The sequence below is a fragment of the Eutrema salsugineum genome, unplaced genomic scaffold, assembly GCF_000478725.1.
Source record: "Eutrema salsugineum unplaced genomic scaffold, Eutsalg1_0 scaffold_7, whole genome shotgun sequence".
Lineage (NCBI taxonomy): Eukaryota > Viridiplantae > Streptophyta > Magnoliopsida > Brassicales > Brassicaceae > Eutrema > Eutrema salsugineum.
The window spans coordinates 3,788,643-3,812,468 of record NW_006256486.1 but is presented as its reverse complement, the minus strand read 5'-3'; the positions used below and the strand labels follow the sequence as shown (position 1 = coordinate 3,812,468).

At 36.9% G+C, this 23,826-nt stretch overlaps 3 protein-coding genes across 5 annotated transcripts; all 3 read left to right on the top strand.

Moving 5' to 3' along the window:
• The first annotated feature begins 4,028 nt into the window (after positions 1-4,028).
• LOC18010491 (BURP domain protein USPL1) lies at positions 4,029-5,664 on the top strand. Its single transcript, XM_006393206.2, has 2 exons — positions 4,029-4,204; positions 4,682-5,664. The coding sequence occupies exons 1-2, from the start codon at positions 4,151-4,153 to the stop codon at positions 5,477-5,479; spliced, it is 852 nt and encodes a 283-aa protein (XP_006393268.1). The 5' UTR covers positions 4,029-4,150; the 3' UTR covers positions 5,480-5,664.
• Positions 5,665-8,480: 2,816 nt separating this feature from the next.
• Positions 8,481-9,515, top strand: LOC18011274. Its single transcript, XM_006393205.1, has one exon. It carries the CDS (start codon positions 8,481-8,483, stop codon positions 9,513-9,515), a length of 1,035 nt encoding a protein of 344 aa, XP_006393267.1.
• Positions 9,516-10,438: 923 nt separating this feature from the next.
• LOC18011273 (phosphatidylinositol 4-kinase alpha 1) lies at positions 10,439-22,690 on the top strand. Of its 3 annotated transcripts, XM_024150624.1 has the most exons (27): positions 10,439-11,674; positions 12,066-12,407; positions 12,594-12,755; positions 12,881-13,048; positions 13,180-13,338; positions 13,415-13,542; positions 13,883-14,192; positions 14,318-14,486; positions 14,583-14,800; positions 14,907-15,065; positions 15,741-15,923; positions 16,445-16,607; positions 16,707-16,972; positions 17,060-17,419; positions 17,583-17,797; positions 18,148-18,328; positions 18,404-18,555; positions 18,654-18,807; positions 19,129-19,395; positions 19,789-19,866; positions 19,962-20,006; positions 20,527-20,699; positions 20,795-20,990; positions 21,248-21,388; positions 21,512-21,720; positions 21,822-21,983; positions 22,078-22,690. In XM_024150624.1, the coding sequence occupies exons 1-27, from the start codon at positions 10,691-10,693 to the stop codon at positions 22,334-22,336; spliced, it is 6,003 nt and encodes a 2,000-aa protein (XP_024006392.1). In that variant the 5' UTR covers positions 10,439-10,690; the 3' UTR covers positions 22,337-22,690. The 3 variants fall into 3 exon arrangements, with proteins under 3 accessions (XP_024006392.1, XP_024006391.1, XP_006393266.1); XM_024150623.1 differs by having other exon boundaries at positions 16,445-16,972; XM_006393204.2 differs by having other exon boundaries at positions 10,691-11,674; positions 16,445-16,972; positions 18,419-18,555.
• Positions 22,691-23,826: the final 1,136 nt, after the last annotated feature.

The following is a 23,826-nucleotide window of genomic DNA, read 5'->3' as shown; positions in this document are numbered from 1 at the left end:
ATGTGTGTGCACATTTGCTATACGACACATAGCCCTACTTTTAGAACATTATTAATGTATTTTAAATTTATTTATGGCCAATTGTCTCAAATGGAAGTGGTCCTTATCAGGATCTCTTTCGAAGTGTTTGTCTTCCGACGACAAAAAAAAAAAAATGTTTGTCTTCCTCATGTTACTTGGATTTATCCAAATTTCATCCGATATTAGAACAACCTCATAATCGTAAATCTAGGTTTTATGCAATAATTTTTTTCATTCTATTCAGCATGAATATGAGCTAAGAAATAACTGATACATGATCTTGAAGTTCAAAGTAACAATAAAAATGATTTAACATTAAAACAATTAGATAGAAATTATGTTTGCTATTGCAGTGCGTCTTATTCATAAGTAAAACCAAAATTCTGTACTGAAAGATTTTGAAATACAGATAGTTTCTTATTATCTAGAGATTTCATATTAGATCTATAATTTAGAAAATTTACTGATAAAATCAAAACCACGTCTTATCTAGTCACATATATATATATATATATATAAATAAAAATTACACCATTATGAATTAAGAAAATGGTTTGGCAACCAGTAGAGTGCACAAATAACCTAACTGCTTAATTGGTTGGAGACAATGGCTTAACAAGACCCCACCATTAATTTTGAAGTTGATCCTCTCCATTCTATGAATACTGAAGCAATGATGTATTGTGATGGTGATAATTTGAACGTTAATAAAATATTATTAATCTTGTTATGATCTCAACACACTACGGTGTTTGGCCAAGTACACTCATACTTTCAAATCGTTTTATCTTAGCTAACTTTTAAAAATTTGTCTAAAGATTAGAAACCGCTTATACTACTTTCGAATTAGAAAATGGATAATCATGACTACCAGCTTAGCTTTGGAAAGAAAGTCATAAAGAAAAAGCTGATCTTAGTGCTTCTCATAAGTGGATATTGAATTTTTGTTAGATTTATATATTATGGGGTCTTATTAATAAAAAGTATAGATAAGATTTATAATTTGAATGATTTTATCTTTTCTGATTAATTGTGGTGTAGATCAGCAGATGAAAAGTTTCTATTAGAGGAATTTTATGTTGGTATAGAACCATAGATCATCATTTACAATTGAATAGCTCAAATTAAAAAGTATATTATAAATGATGTAGAGGGTAAAGAAAATTATTATATAGTGCACACAAGAACACTATCTCGAACACTATATCGCATAAAAATAGACTTTTGGATTTTCCAACTAGAATTTTAAGTTTGGATACCGGATCACCAAATTTTGGATAGAGAGGCCAGTCACTATACTCAACCTTTTTGCATGAGCCACATGACTTGTAAATTCGACGCATCTAGTGTCTCTAGCACATGTTCCCGAAGCAATTAAGCATACCTGATCAGCTAATAATTATTAGCTACTTCAATAGATACGCATGCATATCGCGTCTCTCGTCGTTCATATATGCCTTACATTAGAAATTAAGTTATCCAGCTTCATGGGCCATGGCTATTGAATAAGAAGTCGCGATGGTCGAACAGGAACATGAGACCGTTCGGATGATATTGATGCAAGAGGCCAGTCACCAAAACGTTTCATGCAGATTTAATACTCACATAACACGATTAAATCTTTGATACGTAAAAAAACACTTTAATACAAAAAAAAATCTTTTATTTTTCCCAAGTGAAAATAAAGTTATGCTAATTTTACGTAAATTAAATGAATTTTTTTTCCTAGCATTGAAAATCTTTTCGAACGACACGAAGCAAGTAAGTGGCGATCAATCAAGTCATGCATGCATATCTTAATTGTTCGGTCTAAATTTTAATGCTTTTTTTCTTTTACTTTTAGAAATGATGATCGATGTGTATAGTAGTCCACTTAAACGTGTACTTCTTGGTATCGCCTTGTAATTGCAAAGTCAACTTTAGATTTCTCAATCACGCACAGCTATTACATCTTTCTTTTGTACTGTTTTTTTTTTCTTAAACATTTTTTGTACGGCGATATTATAACTATAATTGTTCATTAGTTTAATGGTTATTCACTGTGTTAAGAGATTCATATTCCTTTTATTTTAATATAAATATCGATTTGACAATTTTTTACTCGAAATAATTACATAAATTAACAATTATTATGATTGTAACTGTATATTAAAAAGACACGTCCATATACTAAAAATATATATGATAAAAATATAATAAGTGGATGTGTTTGTATTTTTATAGTATATGGATGTGTCAGACAAAGAAAATCAGAAACAATATTATTGAAAAAACGGATTTTTAACCGGAATTTTTTTTTTTGGCTAATGTCGGCTCGTTCAATTTTTTTCAATTTGTTTTATTTTATATTCTTTCATTTTATTATAATATTTTAAAATTCTTTTGCATACATATTAAATACCTTTTATTTTTTAAAAACTATCATTTATTTTTTAATTAGCACAATATGAAAAGTGGAAAAAATCATATATTTGAAATAGTTTTGGTTCTTTGAAACTTATGAAACCGAACAAATACTTTTTTTTAAAACCATTAGAAAAACACATCCATATATTACTAAGAAGAGATTCCAAGAACATGAATATTCATTCTGAATTTTCTTCTTGGTTTCGCGCGAATTCGAATGATAAAATTAAATTGGTGATGCATTACAGTCAAAGATTTTAAATGGTGGGTTGGTAATAATGAAAAAAAAAAAAATAGGTCAGCGATGCTGCGACTAAGTTCAATGAAAGATCAATGGCCTTCTTGTATTTTTTTAAACTTTTTAGTCTAACTTTTATTTTAAAATTTAATTGTATTGCTTTAGTCCTTTTGAATTCGCCAAAGGTCTATACCATTCACACTGTCAAACAAAAATTAATTGAAGAGTAGCACAAGACTTCGTGTGAGAATGACTTTGTTCTATATTTCAAAATTGAAAACCAGAAGCATTCAATATAAAATGTGATCCCAAATATATATGTGTTTGAGTATCCTTTTTAAGTTAAAATTTTACTATCTGTAGATTACTCTAGAGTTCTATTTCTAATTAATCCATTTGTTTTGTAAGAATGATTTCAAGAGTTTTCTAACAATTCACATTGTCAAACAAAGATTTATTGAAGAGTAGCACAAGACTTCGTGTGAGAATGACTTTGTTCTATATTTCAAAATTGTAAACCAGAAGCATTCAATATAAAATATGATCTTAAATATATATGTGTTTGAGTATCCTTTTTCAGTTAAAATTTTATTATCTGTAGATTACTCTAGAGCTCTATTTCTAATTAATCCCTTTGTTTTGTAAGAATGATTTTAAGAGTTTTCAAACAATTAAGAGTATTTAATATTTTGTCAAAATATAGTTTTCTCACTTTAAGAAGTTTTTTAAAAAATCTCACTTTACACGTTTTTCCAAAGTTACTAAGCAAAAAATACTTGATGACAAAAAAAACCAATAGTAATTAAAGAATTCAGATATTTTAGTAAATATTTTTTACAGTTAACAATTAATCAATAAAAATGCATTTAAAATCTAGAAAATCAAGAACCTAGAAAATCTAAGGAGAAATGAGAGAGAGAGAGAGAGAGAGAGAGAGAGAGAGAGAGAGAGAGAGAGAGAGAGAGTAATACTATACAAAACAAGATTTAATTATTTACTTATTAGTTGTTTTCCATGACGACGTAAATGACGAACCATGAAGTATTTCGTTTGTATAGCAGAATCAATCGAACCAATCTCTTTGGGATAACATCGGATTATTTAATCTCGTATCTTTTACCGTTTCAAATTAGATGACGATGTAAGAAAATGCAGGCTTTTCAAAAAAGAAAAAAGATAAAAAGAGAAGCTGCAGGCTTCACAATAAGTAGTAGTACAAATCAAATAGTATTTAAAATTGCTAACAGTCTACTTAATTTATGTGTAAACTAATAATTGAAAAACCACTGAAATAAAAATAATGAATAAGTCAGAATCAGCTTAGATTTATTATTATAAATATGTAGAGAAGATGGGTGTTCATACTTCATTGAGATCTAAGATCACTTGAATACTTTAAAAAAATTGCTCATCCTTTAAAAATAAAAAGTCAACATTTAGAAGAAGGAGAAACTCATTTCTCTCCACAGAGAAAAAAAAAAATCCATGGCTTCTACTTTGCGATTCTCTGTCACCTTCCTCACCCTCCTCTTCTCTCTGGTATGTTTATGTACCTCTCTATACGTGTATATGTGTGTTTTATATATTGCTTTGATCACTGAAAGCGTTATATATTCTTGGGCTGCTTCTTGAATCGGATAAAAAAGTATATAGATGCAATGAAAACCTGCAACATCACCAGATAATTCGTATTTGTGGCAGAAGTTTTCATAAGTTTATGCATCATGGCTCTTACTGCATTATTTTAAGAAAAAATCAATTTTTTCAATTGGATAAAAAGTAACTAATACTATAAGAATTTTGATTGCAAATACTATAAGAAGCTTACAACATATTCATGGAATAGTTTGTAGCTTAATTTGCATAAGTTTATGTATCATGGTTCTTACCACATTGTTAGAAAACAAATTGGGAAACATATTATTAAAAAAATTTGTAAAATTGAAAAGATTTTGTTTTTATATAGAATTTTAGACTTTTTCGTTTCTAAATATCTTGAATCTTTTTCTTTGATAGTGGGTCGTGGAGGTACACACGTCAAGAAAGCTGATATCAATCAAGGAAGAAGAAGATCAAACTATAAGTCATTTGCTCAAAGATGGTGAATTCGATGATCCTTCATTGTACATGTTCTTCAGAATCAATGATCTCAAATATGATCTCAAATCAGGAAGCAAATTACCCATTTTCTTCAACAAAGACGATCCTCAAAAACTTCCTCCACTTATCACAAGACAAGAAGCTGATCTCATCCCTTTCACTACTTCAAAGCTTGACTTCCTTCTCAGCCACTTCTCTATCTCCAAAGACTCTCCTCAAGGGAAAGCCATGAAGGAGACATTGGAACGTTGTAATTACAAACCTATGGAAGGACAACTTAAGTTTTGTGGGACTTCTTTAGAGTCAATGCTTGATCTTGTGAAGGAAACAATAGGGTCTAATGCTGATCTCAAGGTCATGACGACTAAAGTAACGGTACCGACCCAAAACACAGTAAGCTACGCTTTGCATAACTATACATTCGTGGAGGCTCCTAAGGAGCTTTTTGGGGTGAAGATGTTGGGATGTCACAGAATGCCATACCCTTATGCTGTTTACTATTGCCATGGTCACAAAAGTGGAAGCAGAGTCTTTGAGGTTAATCTTGTGTCAGACAATGGGAGACAGCGAGTCGTTGGACCAGCTGTCTGCCACATGGACACGTCTATGTGGAACACTGATCATGTAGCTTTTAAGGTGTTGAAGATCGAACCAGGAACCGCACCGGTTTGCCACTTCTTCCCTCTTGATAACATTGTGTGGTTGACAAAGTAGATTAAGAAGCTTAGCTTTATATATAATGTGAGTCTGTGTCTTGGAATAACTATGGTTTGAAAGGGAGAAAAAGACACTCTTGTATGCTTTGGTATCGCCTCTTGTGTGTGACTTGCAGCTTCTAACTTGAAAATACTACTACAATGTAACATATATCTCATGTCCTGATATAATACTATAAGTATAATTATATAATTTATAAAGTGTGTAGTTTTTTGGTCCACGAGATTGAACGGTCTATAAGTTTTCGAGTTTTGGGTCGAGATGAATTTCGGTGTGCGAAAATACAACTATCCTTATTAGTCTATAAATAGTATGTAAATGACACTTACACCCCCGACGATCACGTTCCTTGACAAGATAACAAAAAAATGTCAGAAGAATTTGACAAGATTTAAGGATTTCTTGCATAATACTAATTTAACCGACGATCACTAGCTATATTAATTCTTACTATAATTTTTAAAAACAGTTACAGTCACAGTTAATCAAAACAAAGTTACATCGAAATTCTTATAGTCAATTTCACAGAAACAATCTACAAAAAGTAACTATGTGGAGACCAATCACTTCCAACATTTACAATTTTACATCGTCGTTTAACTAGTTGATCATAAAATTGGCATTTACATATGTAGTCGGAAATTAAGGCCAGACGTACTCGCATGTTTGGGCTTTCAAGGCCAGACTTAGCCCACTCTTCGTATTTTTTTGCAACTTGGGGACTAAGTTTTTTCAAATTTGCGTGATATTGCAAATATTTTCAGGAATATTTTATATGAATAAATTGATAAATACATCATCTATTCGACTCTAATTTCTTACAAGTTTTTGTTTCAGCGTTAAGATTTTATGAAAAAATTCATAGAATTTCCCACAATCGAAAGCATATTAATTACCCTTAGTCCATATATTTAGATGACACATAGACTCATAGTCAGTGTAAACCAGATACAAATTTTGTAAGAAATATACAATACACATTATCAATGTACGAACGTTTATAACAATTCAAAGATTAAGACATTCTCTTTTTTTTTTCTTTTTGGGGTCAAAGAAACGAATGCTGAAATGAAATAATACATAATCGAACATGAGATCTAAAAAATAGCTATATCTAACAGTATTAAAAGTTTGAAATGAGGTTAGTGTTTTTTTTTTGGACGAAATTAGCTTTATTAAACTTGAGTTATTGAAGTTACATAATTCATATGAAGATGGTTAGCAAGCCACCGAGGTGGGTACACACGACTAGAATAAAAATCTGAAGAATGATGATGCTTGAGCGACCTCATTGAAAGCACGACGAATGTGAGTAAAGTGGAACCGTTGGAAAGACTTTGCCCAATGTTTTATTTCCAAACACAAATTATGAATGGTGTAGTCCTTTTCCTCCATATTGAGATTTTTGATTAGAGATATGTTATCTCCTTCAAAAATTATGTCTTGAATCCCAAATTCTGATGTTGTGCACTGCTGATAAAGCGCCAAGCCTTCCGCCTCCAAAGCCGAAGTGACTCTTCCCAACTTGACAGAATCCCAATATACCGCACTTCTATTGTCATTACGAACAACCCAGCCACTTGTAGCCTGTCCCGAAGAGGGGATAAAAGAGGCATTAAAGTTGCATTTTAGTCTTTCGGAGGGAGGACGTTTCTAAGATTGAACGACAGTTGCATTTTAGTGTTTTTACCACCATCTATTGTTTGTTAAGATTGCAAAAAAATAAGATTTACAGATTTAGTAAAAACAATAAAAAAAAACTTGAAAATTCATTGTTTGTGCAAATATCTCATTAATCCACAATTTTAACTTCAATTTCAATTTTGTTCTTAAATTATATTTTCAACAAATTATACAATACTTTTGTATATCATTGAGGGCGGTCTTAAACATTAGTTTTAAAGATTCTTAGAATGATGACACTACTTTTCTCTGAATGCCAGTGAAAGTGAAAAAGCTTTTGATATGCAGAGAAATGTTTTCAAGTATTTCAAGCTGTTATCTGATCTGATCTTATCTCTATTTATTTACTCGGTTTTCAAAAAATGATGGTAACTCATGATTGTGTTATCAAATTGTGTGGGGAATTTTTTTTTTTCATTCTTTCCATTATTTTTTCCCGACACAAACCCCAAATGGATATATAGCATTGGACTTACAAAACAAAAGAATTTCTTATTTGGATCTCTAAACCCAATTTAATATTAAAAAAAAGATAAGAGACTTTAATTAATGGATATATAGCGATGGACATGGTTTAGAATGATGACACTAATTTTCTCAGAGTGCGTGAAAAAATTTGAAGACTCGCAATTGTTCAGTTGCGGAGGAATGTTTTCAAGTAATTTTCAAGTTGTTGTTATCCGATCTTATCTCGATTTATTTACTCGGTTTTCAAAAATATTATCTCTTCCTCTCCATATTGTGAGCTATAAAGCTTAAGCAACTGAACAATTGATCGAAATTTGTTTTGTTTTTTGTTACAATGTCATTCATATTCATAGCCTGAACATTTCATATTCAATGAATTTTTGTATACATTCTTAGGAAAAAAAAAAAGAGAAAAAAGTATTTGGAAGCATTCTAAAATAATCAAAGTTATGAGGGTTTATACCGAAATATCTAGATCTCTGTTACTAGTCCCAAACGGCTATTATGGAGAGAAAAAAATCAAGTAGATGCGAGCCGATGCATAACAGAAAAGATTCTCCTCTTCTCCGCATTTTAACTTTTCCTCTCTTTTCTCTCCCTCTCTCTCCTTTCTCACCATTTTCTCTCGTTTTCTCTCTCTCTCCCTCTCTCCTACTTTCTCGTCGTTTTATTGCTTCCCCATTACGAATCACAGTGACCACGACGCACACAAAAAACACTGACGCCATTTTTTTTTCTGTCTGATAAACTTTTTCCTCTTTTGGTTTCGTACGGAAACCCTAAGTTGTTTGATTCCTCTCCACCATTTCCGTGATTTTCCGTCGTTTTTCTTCCCCCAAAAAAAGCCATGAACGACGACGCGAAGGGAGGTAATCAGAGGAGAAGAGCTCGTCAGATCGACGGGGAAGACGATCGGACAACGAATCGTCGCCGTCAAGCAAACGAACCTCGAATCGACGCCGCACAGGATGACGACGACGCACCCCTTCCTCTTTCTCTAAGCTTAGGCCCAGCATCATATTATTCCTCTCAGATCTCGCCGACGACGACGCCACCGCTTCATGTAGCACCACCACCGTCTTTTGCTCGGCCTATGACAACGTGGCCGTCAACTGATTTCACGGCGCGGTTCGCTTCGCAGCCTCATCGGTATTTCATGACGTCGCCGCCGTTAATGGCTCCGTCTTTCTACCAGACTGGATCTCGAGGATCGTCACAGATGCAGCCACCGTTTAATCCGTCGATTGATTTCTTCCCGCACTCAGCTTTCGCTCCTCCGTCGAATAATCAAACCTCGGCGAGACCGGTGAGACCGATAACCTCCGCGGTTGAGTCACGGCGAGGTTACAGATCACAGTCCAGCGGGAATCGGAAAGACGATACGATTCCGCCGCCGTTTCCATGGGCGACGAATATACGAGGGAGGATACAAAGCATGGAGAATCTCGAATCGAAACAGATCACTACAATCACTGGAGAGGTTCAATGCAAGCACTGTGAGAAAGTGTATCAGGTGAGTTACAATCTGAGGGAGAAATTCACGGAGGTCGAGAACATTTTCGCGGCGTACAAAAGGATAATGAGAGAACGAGCTCCTCCGAATTGGACGAACCCGGAGGCGGCGAGATGCGAGCTCTGTGGCAGGGATAAGGCGGTGAAACCGGTGATTGCAGAACGTAAGCATAAGATTAATTGGTTGTTTTTGCTTTTGGGACAAACTTTGGGTTATTGTACATTGGAGCAGCTCAAGAATTTCTGTAAACATTGCAAGAGTCACAGGACTGGAGCTAAAGATCGTGTGCTTTACTTGACGTATCTGGGTCTTTGCAAGATGCTTAAGCCTAACGGTGAGCTCTTTAACCGTGATAGCTCTAAGCGGTGAGTTTGAGATTCTATCTTCTTCTGGGTTTTGATTACTTTTGGTGGAAGTTATCATCAAAAGTTCGTTTGGATTGTTGTCTTCTAGGTGGATTTTGTGTGAATAATTGGGTGTAAAAATGCAATTGCATTGCATTGATTATCCCTTTGTCGTTTCGTCGTGTGTGTTTTCTCAGGACTTTGACTTAATATCTCATTAATATATGTATTATGGTGTTTGTTATGATTTGATTTTTCTTTGACGTATCTCAATTTTTTTTTGTTTGTAATTTTTGTTTATAAGAAGATATTTAGAATCTTATCAACTGATCTAAGTCTAACAGTTTTTTAATTTTTAAATCCCAAATTTAAAATTAATTTGTGGATAATCTCTGATTTCCAGATATTTATATCACTCGATACAATTATTTTAAATTAATTTTTGAATACTCTCCAATTTTCTAATAATTATCATGATATCTCATTAAATTGTCAACAAAAAGTAGATACTAGGGATAGATTTTATTTTTCAGTCGACAAAAGGTAAAATAGTCAGCTCACTGACTCTTTCTTAGCCCAAAGTATGAACATGGGATGCATGTTTTTTAAGTATTCAGATGTCTCCCCTTTTACAATATTCATTCGCAACATCGTAAACTATTTTTCATTAAAGCTTTCATCTAAAGGCTATCCACGATAATTAATCTTCATAATGAGTAGCCGCATCATTTGAATATATACCGAATTCCGAATTTAACGTCGATTAAGATTTTGATTAGATTTTTTTTTTGTAGTGTAATGCTCGTTATGGTTCAAACCGGTTGAACCGATTTGCTCCAAGAACCTTGTGATATTTACACATTTACCCTGTTGAATATCCTCCACAACGGACAAAATTATTAAGCCCAAAAGCGAAGAAAATAGAGAAAAAAAAAGGAAAGAGACAAAACGAATGGCGACTCAGGCGACGTCACAATGAACCTATAAGCCCTTCCATGGCTGCTTCTCCTTCCTACACAGAGGCACGAATTGAGAAACTTTGATTCTAAACCATTTTCCACACTCACAATTTTTCATTTCTCCGTCCATGGTGGATCATACGAGATTTTGACTCCGTCTTCAGGCAGATCTGATCGCGGAATTTCCCTTTTCCCAGCTAATTTGGTTGTTATTTTTTTCCGTCGTTGTTTTTGATCGGAGATGGAGGCATTGACGGAGCTTTGCGACATTATAGCGGAGAATCCGAAGCAATTCTCGGAGAAATTGGCTTGGATATGCGGCCGTTGTCCTCAAACGGAATGGCTCCTCGCCGAATCACCCAGGGTTTCTCGTAGCCATCTCAACGCGGTTTTGGCCGTCGCTCGGATCATCTCGAAGAACCCAGAATCAACCGATAACCGTGCAAAATCCGTCGTCAATGACTTCTTCAGCGCCGTGCCCGCGTCGTTCCGTCGTTCGTTTTGGCCACATTCGTTCCCGTCGCAGTCGATCTCTTCTTTCTATTGTGATTTCTTGAGCTACCTTTCGTGCGCCGCGGATCTATCGCCGGAATTCGGCACCGAGGTTGCCAGGTTTACAGGGGAGGTCGTGATAGCCGCCACGAGTTGCGGTGAGAGCGACGGGGATCCATCAATTTCCAAGGCTTTCTTGGTCGCGCTTTCTCAGAACTTCCCGTCGATTCTGCAGTCTGATGGGGATAAATTGATAACAATGCTGCTCGACCAGTTTGTTGTGAACCGTGCTCCTGCGTCTCCCAAGGAACAGCGGCAACAGAACTCGGCGAACTCTGAAACTTCGTCGTCCCAGAGCTCACCTATCAGTACGAACCGTTATCCCTCGGGAAAAACTGAGGAGTCAAGTCCTGGTGACGAAGTTGCTAGCAATGGGTCGACCATGTCTAAGAGTTCCTCGTCTGTCGTGGTCAACGGGGGTAGTATAGTGTGGAAGAGTGGTGTTGATCAGCTGAGTTTCGGATTTAGCGAAGGGAGTGGAGGCTCTAACCCTGTGTTTAGACAACAAGTGGCTACTTTTGAGGATGAATCCATCGAGAGCTTGGAGAAGCAAGAGATTGCCTTTAGATTGATAACCCATATCTTGGAGAAAGTCAAAATTGATTCTAAACTTCAGGATCAAGTCAGATTTATTGCGAAGAGGCAGCTCCAGTCCATGTCTGCATTTCTGAAGGTAATGCTTTTTTTGGTAGTAAAATATGGTACATTAGGCCCCTCTACTAGGAATGCTAGAAACAAGATTTCGAGGTGAAGCAATCGTTGGTTGGTAATCCCTTTTACTGTAAAAAGTTGGCATGTTTTCATGAGGGTTGGTATGATGGTGCTTACCATGCGGATGTTGAGTGGAGTATGGATATCTAGATTAAGCCCTTTATTAGGAATGCTAGAGACAAGATGTCTAGGTGAAGCAATCGTTGGTTGATAGTCCCTTTTACAGTGAAAATCTTTCATGTTTTCATGATGGTTGGTACTTTGGTACGATGGTGCTTACCCTGCGGATCTTGAGTGGGCTAATGAATTTATTAGAAGAGACGATGACTCTGTGTCTGTCTTCTGTTTTACAGTCAAGAAAGCGAGACTGGAACGAACAAGGCCCAGTTCTGAAAACCAGAGTCAATGCCAAACTGTCTGTTTATCAGGCTGCAGCGAAAATGAAAATCAAGAGTTTGGTGTCTCTTGAAACAGACGGAAAAACTTCTAAAAGGTTGGTCCTGGAGACTCTTGCATTGCTATTAGATGCTGCAGATGCCTGCTTGACATCTGTGTGGCGGAAAATGAAGGCCTGTGAAGAGCTGTTCGGTTCTCTTCTTTCTGGAATTGCGAAGATTGCAGTGGCAAGAGGAGGGCAGCCACTTCGTGTGTTGCTCATCCGACTTAAACCACTGGTACTGGCTGTATGTGCACAGGTAATTTTGTTTTGTTACTCATATTAGCAACATATTCTACTTTATTGATGAGTATTTCCATCGTGTCTGGTGGTCCATAGAATTATGGAACACATCATCTCACAAGTCTGGACAGATTAAAGATCGTTTTTTGACTTTAAAATACTGAAAAAAGTTTCTATTTATTTCTGTTGTCTGCTGGAACAGCCTGATACTTGGATGAGCAATCAAGGGGCTATGCTTGAGAGCGTATTTAAGACTAGTTGTGAGATTATTGAATCTGGCTGGGCCAAGGACCGAGCTCCAGTGGACACCTTCATTATGGGGTTAGCCTCAAGTATCCGTGAAAGAAATGATTACGAAGAACAGGTCATTCTAAAACTTTCGCTCAACCTGGATAAATAATATTACCTTGCTCTTACCTAATTAATTTGCCTTCTTTATGTTGCATTGGCATTCCACCTTTCCAATAACGCTCATCATTTGGTGTCCAGGTTGATAGAGAAAAGCAAGTGCCTGCTGTACAGCTTAATGTGATTCGGCTGCTTGCTGATCTCAATGTAGCTGTTAAGAAGCCCGACGTAGCAGACATGATTTTGCCACTTTTTATTGAAAGCCTGGAGGAGGGTGATGCTTCGACTCCTAGCTTTTTACGACTCCAAGTATGGTTTCATTTTCTACCGTGATATCCTGTATATGTTTTCTCGAACTTTTGCAATGGCAGGCACTGCTACCATCATTGCTACCATTATTTGACTTTTTGACATATTTATTCTATGCCAATTTTGTGCAGCTTCTTGATGCTGTTTCTCGCATAGCAACATTAGGATTTGAGAAGTCTTACCGTGAGACAGTAGTTCTGATGACCAGAAGTTACTTGAGCAAACTATCGAGTGTAGGATCTGTAGAAAGTAAAACATCAGCACCAGAAGCCACAACTGAGCGTGTAGAGGTATATGTCATTTGATACATGGTAATTTTCTGTGTTTGTATTTAGTTTTATCCTCACAGATACAATTTTGCTGTAGACTCTTCCTGCAGGTTTTCTTACAATTGCCAGTGGTCTTACTGATACTAAATTGCGTTCGGACTATCGCCATCGTTTGCTTTCCTTATGTTCAGATGTAGGCCTGGCTGCTGAGTCTAAAAGTGGCGGGTAATCATATCATCTTAGCTTGTATAAACATAGTTTTGTCACTGTTTATGGTTGTATCTCTTAGCTGCCTAGTAATATAAGATTCTTAAAAGCTTCAACAACTGTTCTCTGTTGAATAAAATATTTGGGCATGAGAAAATCTGTGCAAATTACGAGAAATCTTATGACAGCAGCTTTTGCTGGCTAAGCAAGGGCTAAGTATTGCATGAAGGACCAATGTTGTGTTCATGTTGTTAACGTTAAAAATGAATTAAATCCAGTTAATGTTTCTCCACCGTAAAGTTTTTTTTTTCTCTTCACATTGACTGGAATATTTACTGCGTGCTTCCTTTTCTTCCAGGAGTGGTGTGGAATTTTTAGGGCCTCTTCTTCCTGCAGTTGCGGAAATATGTTCGGATTTTGATCCTACCTTGGATGTGGAACCCTCACTTTTGAAGTTGTTCCGCAATCTCTGGTTCTATATAGCCCTTTTTGGCTTAGCGCCTCCTATCTTGAAAGCTCCAACACCAGCAGTGAAGTCAACCTCCAATTCAGTGAGCAGTGCGGGAAGCATGAGTGCAGTTGCTTTGCAAGCTGTGGGAGGGCCTTACATGTGGAACACTCAGTGGGCTCTTGCTGTTCAGCGGATTGCTCAAGGCACTCCCCCCCTTGTAAGTCCGTCTAGATTTTAATTTGGTCACCATATTATAAGCCCTCTGAATATTGAGTCTTACATCTCGTAGGAGATACATGTTCTGTAGTTTAATTTTTCCTAATGGAGCAATGCTCTTTGTAGGTCGTCAGTTCTGTAAAATGGCTTGAAGACGAATTAGAACTCAACGCGCTTCATAATCCTGGTAGTCGTCGAGGTAATGGAAATGAGAAAGTAGCTTCAACACAGAGACTCGCTCTTTCAACTGCCTTAGGTGGCCGAGTTGACGTTGCAGCAATGAACACCATCTCTGGTAAAACAAACAAGGGGTTATTTTCAAATCTGCTAGATGGACTTTGGTGTGGCTATCTTAGATCTTAGAACTTCTCTTTTCTTAAAATTCTTTCAGGAGTTAAGGCTACCTATTTGCTTGCTGTCGCTGTTTTGGAAATCATTCGCTTTATTAGCAACGGGGGTATCCTTAACGGTGACTCAAGTGTATCTGCCTCTAGAAGTGCCTTTAGCTGTGTCTTCGAATATCTGAAAACTCCAAATCTTACTCCTGCTGTTTCCCAATGTTTGACGGCAATTGTGCATAGAGCCTTTGAAACAGCAGTCTCATGGCTGGTATGTAAATATTAATGTCACCAACATCAGTTCTGTTTTCGCTGCTTCTTTGCATAAACATTCTAACAGTATATGAATGTTACATAAAACTTTAATCTGGTTTCAGGAAGATCGAATATCTCTTACTGGGAAAGATGCCCGTAATAGAGAATTGACAACGTATGCACATGCTTGTTTCCTCATAAAGAGTATGTCACAGAGAGATGAACACGTTCGAGATATCTCTGTGAACCTGTTGACTCAGCTACGGGACAAGTTTCCTCAGGTAAATAAGTATTACTTTCTCTTGTTCAAAAGATTAGATGTAGGTTCACCATTTTTGTAAGCGAGAAACGAGGTGATATATTCCATATAAGAATATATTTCACTGATAGAAGTATAGGTAGAGTTATGTTTAGTCATGAGTATTTTTTAGGCGAGTGTTTATAGCAAAAAATTCCAGTCGTGTTGCATAAAACAAATGTACCTTGGTTAATTAAGTGTTTTTCTTCTCACCGGCGTTTTCATGTGTTACCCAGTGCAGATTTGAATTTTCCTTTTCCTGAATCTAGTTTTTTGTGTTTTTCTCTTGCTTTTGATCTCCAACAACTGATCAATTTTCTCATATGTACTTCCATTAGTCACCAGTGGTGTAGTCTGTTTGTTTTTATGGAAGTTAAATATTTTGTGATTTCTGTTTCACGTCAACCATAGACACTTTTTTCACGGTTTACTTAATTCGACATGTTCCCTCTCCATTGTATATTACGTAGTTTATTTTTCTCCTTCTGTTATTACTGGTTTCTGCCTTCTAACGCTGCCTTTTGCTACTGTCTACTGGCTTTCGGTGTCTGCCTCTGTATGTGTGCTGTATGTTTGCCTTTTTCCTTCTTCCACTGTTCTTTTGGAAATCATTATTATCCATATGATCTGTTGATTGACTAACAATGAGGAAATGCAGGTCCTCTGGCATTCGTCATGTCTGGATAGTTTGCTGTTTTCCGTTCATGACAATACACCTTCAACAGTTGTCAATGATCCCGCTTGGACTGCTGCTGTTCGATCCTTATACCAGAAAGTGGTTCGAGAATGGATCATAATATCGCTTTCATATGCTCCATGCACCAGTCAGGGTTTGCTTCAGGTTTCCTTCTTTTTACCAATTCATATAGTCTTCGATTTGCACATTCAATTATTTATGTGAGCTTTCTATTTCTCCAATTCAATTTGTTAGTGCACATTCTTAAACAGGGACCTACTTTGGAGATATAATTCCTGTCTCTGTTCTGTTGCAGTGCCATGTTTTACTTCCTTCTACTGTCTTTACCGAACTTGTTTTTAGTTTTAGACTCCTCTATCTTCTCTAAAAGATTCAAGCAGCTCCGCGACTGCTGTATGATGTTTTTATATAATTCCGTCGTCCCTTTCAGATATACAGGTTTTTTGCTTAGTTTCTGAGCTTGTTATGAGTTTGTTTTTGGTGCACAAACGAACTATTTATTACTTTGGAATAGGGGCTTAAGTTGTTGTTTCTATGGATTATTTTTGTCTATATTCTCATTGCTGGGCTCTTTTCCATGGTTTTTGCTTATGTTAAATTTCATGCTGTTCCTTTGAGTTACAATGGAGTTTCACGTCCCTTCTCTGCTTTTTATATGCACTCAGGATAAGCTGTGTAAGGCAAACACATGGCAGCGAGCACAAACTACAACTGATGTGGTTTCTCTTCTATCGGAGATAAAGATTGGAACTGGGAAAAATGAGAATTGGTCTGGGATAAGAACTGCAAATATTCCAGCTGTGATGGCGGCAGCAGCTGCAGCATCAGGTGCAAACTTAAAAGTTTCTGAATCTTTTAACTTTGAGGTACTTGGTACTGGTGTAGTCAGTGCAACGGTGAAGTGCAACCATGCTGGAGAAATTGCAGGCATGCGAAGGTTGTACAACAGTATTGGTGGATTTCAATCTGGCTCAACTCCTAGTGGCTTTGGTGGTGGCCTTCAAAGATTAATATCTGGGGCATTTTCCCACGCACCACAACCAGAGGATGACGCATTTAATGAGATGTTAATCGCGCGGTTTGTGCGTCTCCTTCAGCAATTTGTTAATACTGCTGAAAAAGGTGGAGAGGTGGACAAGTCACAATTCCGGGAAACTTGTTCTCAAGCAACTGCACTACTTCTGTCAAACCTGGTAAGGTTCTAGCCAACAACAGAGAGGCTCCTTTTTCTTACATGGGTGATGTGCTCTACATTCTAATCTCTCTTATTGTTGCATCAGGGTGCTGAGTCAAAAACAAATGTGGAAGGCTTTTCTCAATTACTGCGACTCCTCTGTTGGTGTCCAGCATATATATCAACTCCCGATGCTATGGAAACTGGAATTTTTATTTGGACCTGGTTGGTTTCTGCTGCTCCTCAACTGGTTTCTCTTGTCCTAGCCGAGCTTGTTGATGCATGGATATGGACGATTGATACAAAGCGAGGACTCTTTGCGTCTGATGTGCGATACTCTGGCCCAGCTGCAAAATTAAGGCCCCATCTTGCCCCTGGGGAACCAGAAGGACCACCTGAAAGTGATCCTGTTGACCAAATAGTCGCTCACAGACTGTGGCTTGGATTTTTAATTGATCGTTTTGAGGTTAGGTTTTATCTCTCCTACTTTTTCTTATACAGAGGGAACTCATGTATGTGCTTCACTTTTCTGTAGTAGACCTTAGGTGACAAAATTGTTGTCTCGGTGTAATTTTGTTTCACTTGGGAATTGGCTTACTAAGTATCTTATCATCACAATGCTTCTTTAGGTTGTTCGACATAATAGTACGGAGCAACTATTGCTGCTAGGTCGGATGTTACAACGGAGTACAGACCTTGACTGGTGCTTTACCCGCCACCCTGCAGCTGCTGGTACCTTTTTTTCTTTGATGCTCCTTGGGCTGAAGTTCTGCTCATGCCAAACACAAGGCAATATGCAGAAATTCAGATCTGGACTCCAGCTATTGGAAGATCGAATCTACAGGTCAGTTTTTGCTATTCCCCATTATATTTATTATTGCACTATACATTTTGTTATTCTTTCTTTATGGAGATCTCTCAGCCCGCATCTATATACTAATGTTCTTACGCTCTCACAGTGTTTTGTCCACTTTAGGATTTAACATGATTTGCCTTCGCAGAAGACATTAATCTGTCTGGACACTGGAAATAGCTATATGTTAGGCTTTATGTTAATCTTAGCCAGTTAATATTGCATATTCCAGAGTTTTCAAATTACGAAATGTTGCTTAGGTCAATTTTATATCTATGCTGTACCTTTCCTTTATTTTTGTGCATGTCAATAAGAAATGATGTCTTTTATATTTGTTCCAGGACTTCTTTAAGCTGGTTTGCTCATCAGCCAGAGTGGTATGATGTAAATATACCAAACTTTTGTCAAAGCGAGGCTCAATCTGTCTCAGTTTTTGTTCACTTTTTATCAAACGAGCTCTCAGATTTAAGTCAATCTGATTCTAAAGGAAAACCTCGTGAAAGTGGGAACTTAATTGATGTGGTAAGATAACCATCTGCGAGCTTTTCTACTTTTACCTGGTACATCATCTGATTGCAAGCTACGATATTTATTTAGGCTGAATGTGTACAGACTGATCACTATCATCCCGTCTGGGGTGAGATGGACAATTACACTGTGGGAAAGGAAAAGAGGAAGCAGTTGCTCTTAATGCTCTGCCAGCATGAAGCTGACAGGCTTGACGTTTGGGCACAACCTATTAGCTCAAAGTAGAACTTGCTTTCTTTTCTAACGCTTTCACTTTTCATTAGGTATCTTTGACTTTACATTTTTGATATTCATTTTTAAAGTGGCAACTTATGTACAGGGACAGTCCATATTCGCGGCTGAAAATAAGCGCTGAGAAATGGACCGAATATGCTAAAACTGCCTTTTCAGTGGACCCTCGCATTGCTTTATCACTCGCATCAAGATTTCCGGCAAATGCTTCTGTGAAATCTGAAGTCACTCAGCTGGTTCAGGTATGACTTTACAGAGGCGGCATCCTTTAAGATTGTAGATATAAACATATTTTCTACATTTTACAGTTTGAGATGGATATTTAGATGAGCTGGTGTTGCACAACCCCACAAAAACCAGTGGGGGATAATGCAACTGGGAAAAAGTTTGCCACATGTTCTTCTAGTTGAATAACTTAAATTTATGTTGAGAATCAGATTGCTAGAATTGTACATGCTCTGGACCTCTTGGTATAGAAAATACAATTTGATATCATGGCTATAATTCTGTTTATTATTTGACTGATGTAAAATGAGTGTTCTCACTGCTACTTCTCCTTGCAGACACATATAGTAGATCTTCGTACAATTCCTGAGGCATTGCCGTATTTTGTTACACCCAAAAATGTTGAAGAGAACTCAGTCCTGTTGCAGCAGCTACCACACTGGGCTGCTTGTTCAATTACACAAGCTCTTGAATTCCTCACTCCTGCTTATAAGGGACATCCACGTGTGATGGCATATGTCCTAAGAGTTTTAGAGTCCTACCCTCCTGAGCGAGTTACTTTCTTCATGCCGCAGTTGGTGCAGTCTTTGCGCTATGATGACGGCGTAAGTCTTATCATGATATATTATGCCATTTTAATATATGTATTGCAGCAATTCCCAGAACTCATTCAACTCTGGTGCTAACAAATGGATTACCAGCCCATAAAACCTCTTCTTTTCTTGGTCTTTTATATAAACGAAATGATCTTTCCTATTTTAAAAATAAATTGGTATTGGATTATCAGCAACACAATTTTCAAAAACCATGTCTAACTTGTTGTGGTAGTTGGGCCTTTCGATTGCTTGAGGTTTTTCGTGTCACGGTTTCATCTTAAAACGCTATGAGAATTACAGTTCTACTGGGCGTGATATGCATGATGACATACTTGGGTTCTTTCTGGTTCGTAGGATGTTTAACAGTTCGATTTCTTTTTTTTATATATATATATAATGCAGAGGCTGGTTGAAGGGTATCTTCTTAGAGCTACCCAAAGAAGCGACATATTTGCCCATATTCTCATTTGGCATTTGCAGGTAAGTTTAATTAAGTGGACTCTGCGAGATTTTAATTTTGCTAGAAACCCTTACGGAGATTTGTTAACTTTCGAGATCTTTCTTTATAATGCCAGGGTGAGTCTGTTCAGGAAACACCAAAAGATGGTTCTTTGGATAAGGTTTGCCCATTATTATCATTTTCTGCTTATATTTCATTGGTGTTAGTTTCTATGTGGTGTCTACTTTTTACTACTGTTTGGCTAGCATAGTATTTATGTTACTGCTGATAGGTGGCTTAATGATCTTTCACAGCACTGAAAATCATTGCCATATAGTACAATGTACTGGCCTTAATTGTGGAAAATAGTATCCCGCAGTTGAAATATACTGTCTCCTGCAGAAAACGTCTGCAAAGTCTTCTGGTTAGGTTATTCTTCACATGTTATACAATGTTGAAAGTATCCTTGATTCGGCATGTTGACCGCTGCTGTTGTAAGCACATATCGAAAATATCTTGAAAATGGGTTTTATGACTGCTTATAGTTCTGTTTGAGCATGAGTTTGTTCTTGGAAAGTTGAGACAGAGAGTAGGTTGTCTAGACAGAGATGGCGGTAGAAACTTATGTGTATAGCTGTGGACTGGTCAGTCTGATCGGGTGTAAAAATCTGAGCTCACCTATTGTTTCTGTAATTTTTCAGAATGCATCATTTCAAGAAATTTTGCCAGAGGTTCGGCAGCATATAATTGATGGGTTCACTCCCAGTGCCTTGGACATGTTCACTAGAGAGTTTGACTTCTTTGACAAGGTTACATCTATTTCCGGGGTGCTATTTCCTCTTCCAAAGGAAGAACGGAGAGCCGGTATCAGGAGGTAGAATTTTAGTTTTATTATATTGAACCGTATCATGGTACAGATGGGTCTCCGTATGTTAGATTGAAGGTTAATCGAGTACTTATTTATGGCAGGGAGTTAGAGAAAATTGAAATGCAAGGAGATGATCTTTATTTGCCAACTGCTCCTAACAAGCTTGTTAGGGGTATTCGTGTAGACAGTGGGATACCCTTACAGTCAGCTGCCAAAGTCCCTATCATGATAACTTTTAACGTTGTTGATCGTGATGGTGACCATAGTGACGTAAAACCACAGGCTTGCATTTTCAAGGTAGGCCTTCACATGATTTTCAGACAATTTTTCTATGTTTGTAGGTCGAATGAAAGCTATTCTACTGTGATATTGTTCCTTATAGTATTTGCCAGTACAGAAACATAAAAATCAGTTCTCCTGTCATGCTCTTCCACATGTCTAAGTAAATAAAGCTAGACAAGCATAGATAACAAACGTAGCCAGTGGTTTGTAGATATCATATTCTGCACCGGTTGGTATTTACTGTGAGTTTGATGATTCTCTTGTGTATTCAGGTTGGAGATGATTGCCGGCAAGATGTTCTTGCACTTCAAGTGATATCTCTTCTTCGAGACATATTCCAAGCGGTTGGTCTTAACCTTTATCTCTTTCCATATGGAGTACTCCCAACTGGTGCCGAGAGGGGCATAATTGAGGTAAAACTCAATCAGAATGTTTAATCTTAAACCCATTCGCCTTGCTTGATAAAAATACATATGGTGGTATGAGAACTTTCGTTCATCAAATAATGCTAATACTTTTCTTTCCTTTTATTACAGGTTGTACCTAATACACGAAGCAGAAGTCAAATGGGTGAAACAACCGACGGGGGTTTGTATGAGATTTTTCAACAAGACTATGGACCCGTCGGCTCAGCCACATTTGAAACAGCACGAGAGAATTTCCTCATCAGCAGTGCCGGTTATGCTGTGGCTAGTCTTTTACTCCAGCCCAAAGACAGACACAACGGAAATCTCCTCTTCGACGAGTATGTTTTGCGCTTTTCTTTTGGTCTTTTCAGTTGCTGCGATGGACGAAAATTTCATGAAAATAACACCAACTACATCACAATGTGTTATGCTAATGCAGCGTGGGAAGACTAGTCCACATCGACTTTGGTTTCATTTTGGAAACTTCACCTGGTGGAAACATGCGGTTCGAGAGTGCTCATTTCAAACTGAGCCACGAAATGACTCAGTTGCTAGATCCCTCAGGTGTTATGAAAAGCAAAACATGGCATCAATTTGTGAGGTAAACTTCAGGAACTTTCTCCAATCCATTTTCCTTGAAACATTTTGGTTCTGAGAGATCGCTCTATTTCTTTTCTGCATTGAAAAAAAAAAAGCTTGTGCGTCAAAGGATACTTAGCTGCTCGACGGTACATGGACGGAATCATAAGCACGGTGCAAATGATGCTAGACAGTGGATTGCCTTGCTTTAGCAGAGGAGACCCAATTGGTAACCTTAGAAAAAGATTTCACCCAGAGATGAGCGAACGTGAAGCTGCACACTTCATGATCCATGTCTGTACTGATGCGTATAACAAGTGGACTACCGCTGGATACGACTTAATTCAATATTTGCAACAAGGCATCGAGAAGTAAACAAAAAAAAACTATGATCCCAAAACAGAGTTATATAATTTGCAGGTAAAAATCATCCCATTTGATGTTACATAGATTGGTTTGCTAATTTTGTTTTTCTTCTCTCCTCTCGGTTGGTGCTTGTTATTTTTTAAGGAGAGGAGGAACTTGAGATTTTTTTTCTTCTTCTTCGCTTTCATGTTCTGATAGGGTTTTGCTATGCACAAAAAAAAAAAAAGAGGTAACAAAAGAAAAAGGTAGGAGTGTTGTGTTGATATTTCTTCTTTGTCACGTTCATTCTAAAAGAAAACAGTACATTTGTCAAATGATGAAGATAAACTCATTCCACTTATATACACCAGAACGCGTATTTGTCTGTCACTGTGATGCCGAAATTTTAGTATATGTTGAACGCATAGCAAAGAAAAGGAAAAGCTCTAATGCGGTTTTTTACTTTGTGCTGTATTCAAGGGTTCACTAAATGCCTGTTCTACAAAAATCTTCCAGCTCAAATACTATTGTAATGAAGATGAACGTAATATAAGAACATATTAATCTTACAAACGCAAATACCGTCTCAACATTATTATTCATCATCATCAACAGTACATATACTATACGGTGAAATTACTTCCAGTTTTATAAACTGCTTAGTTTGCTTTTCCTTATATTGCTCATATCTATAGTAGAACCAGGTTGATTTCGGTTATATCTGATTTGGATTACTTGCAGAGGAATTATATATCTACAATTAAACTGAGAAAGAGCTTGTAATAGTGAGACCCAAAGTATATCTGACTAAAGATGCATTTGAATGAGGCAACCAAAAGACTATGTCGTAAATCGATTAAGACTTTCTATACAAGCAATTTCACTAACTTTTAGTTTTTACTCGTTTACAGAAACTCGAAACTATTGCTGAAAATATTGGCAAATCAGAGGGCTGCTGGATCATAAGCGTATTTCATAAGTTAAAACAAAAGTTATGTAGAATTATCTTTGTAATAATGGCGTGGAAAAAAATTAGTAAAATCTAGTTTTACAAGAAAATAAGTAAAAAAAAAAATGTCAATTGGTAAGAGTAGGTTGACTCATGTTCATCCAATAGAGGATGGTGCAATCTTATGATCTCTTTGGACCCAACTTCACGAATATAAATCATAAGCTCCTATCTCCCACCAATTGACAATCTAACTAAATGATTTACACCTTTATATACTAGAGTAAATCTTTGATAATTACTGATGTGGGATACATTTATTATGTAATCTTTTCATAGTCTCCCATATTATCTCGTTGTCTTACGAAGTTCCATGGGAACTATTGATTTCAATCTTCATGATCAGATTTTTATTGAAAAGTCGATCTCATGCAATTCCGTTAAGTGTTTTCTAGTGAAATTACATATATGGTGATGGAGAAGGGGAATATTAGAGTTTGAAAGCAGAATCCATAAGATTATATAACAATTGCTTAGAGTAGACTGATTTGTTTTGCTCCTAGCTCCATCT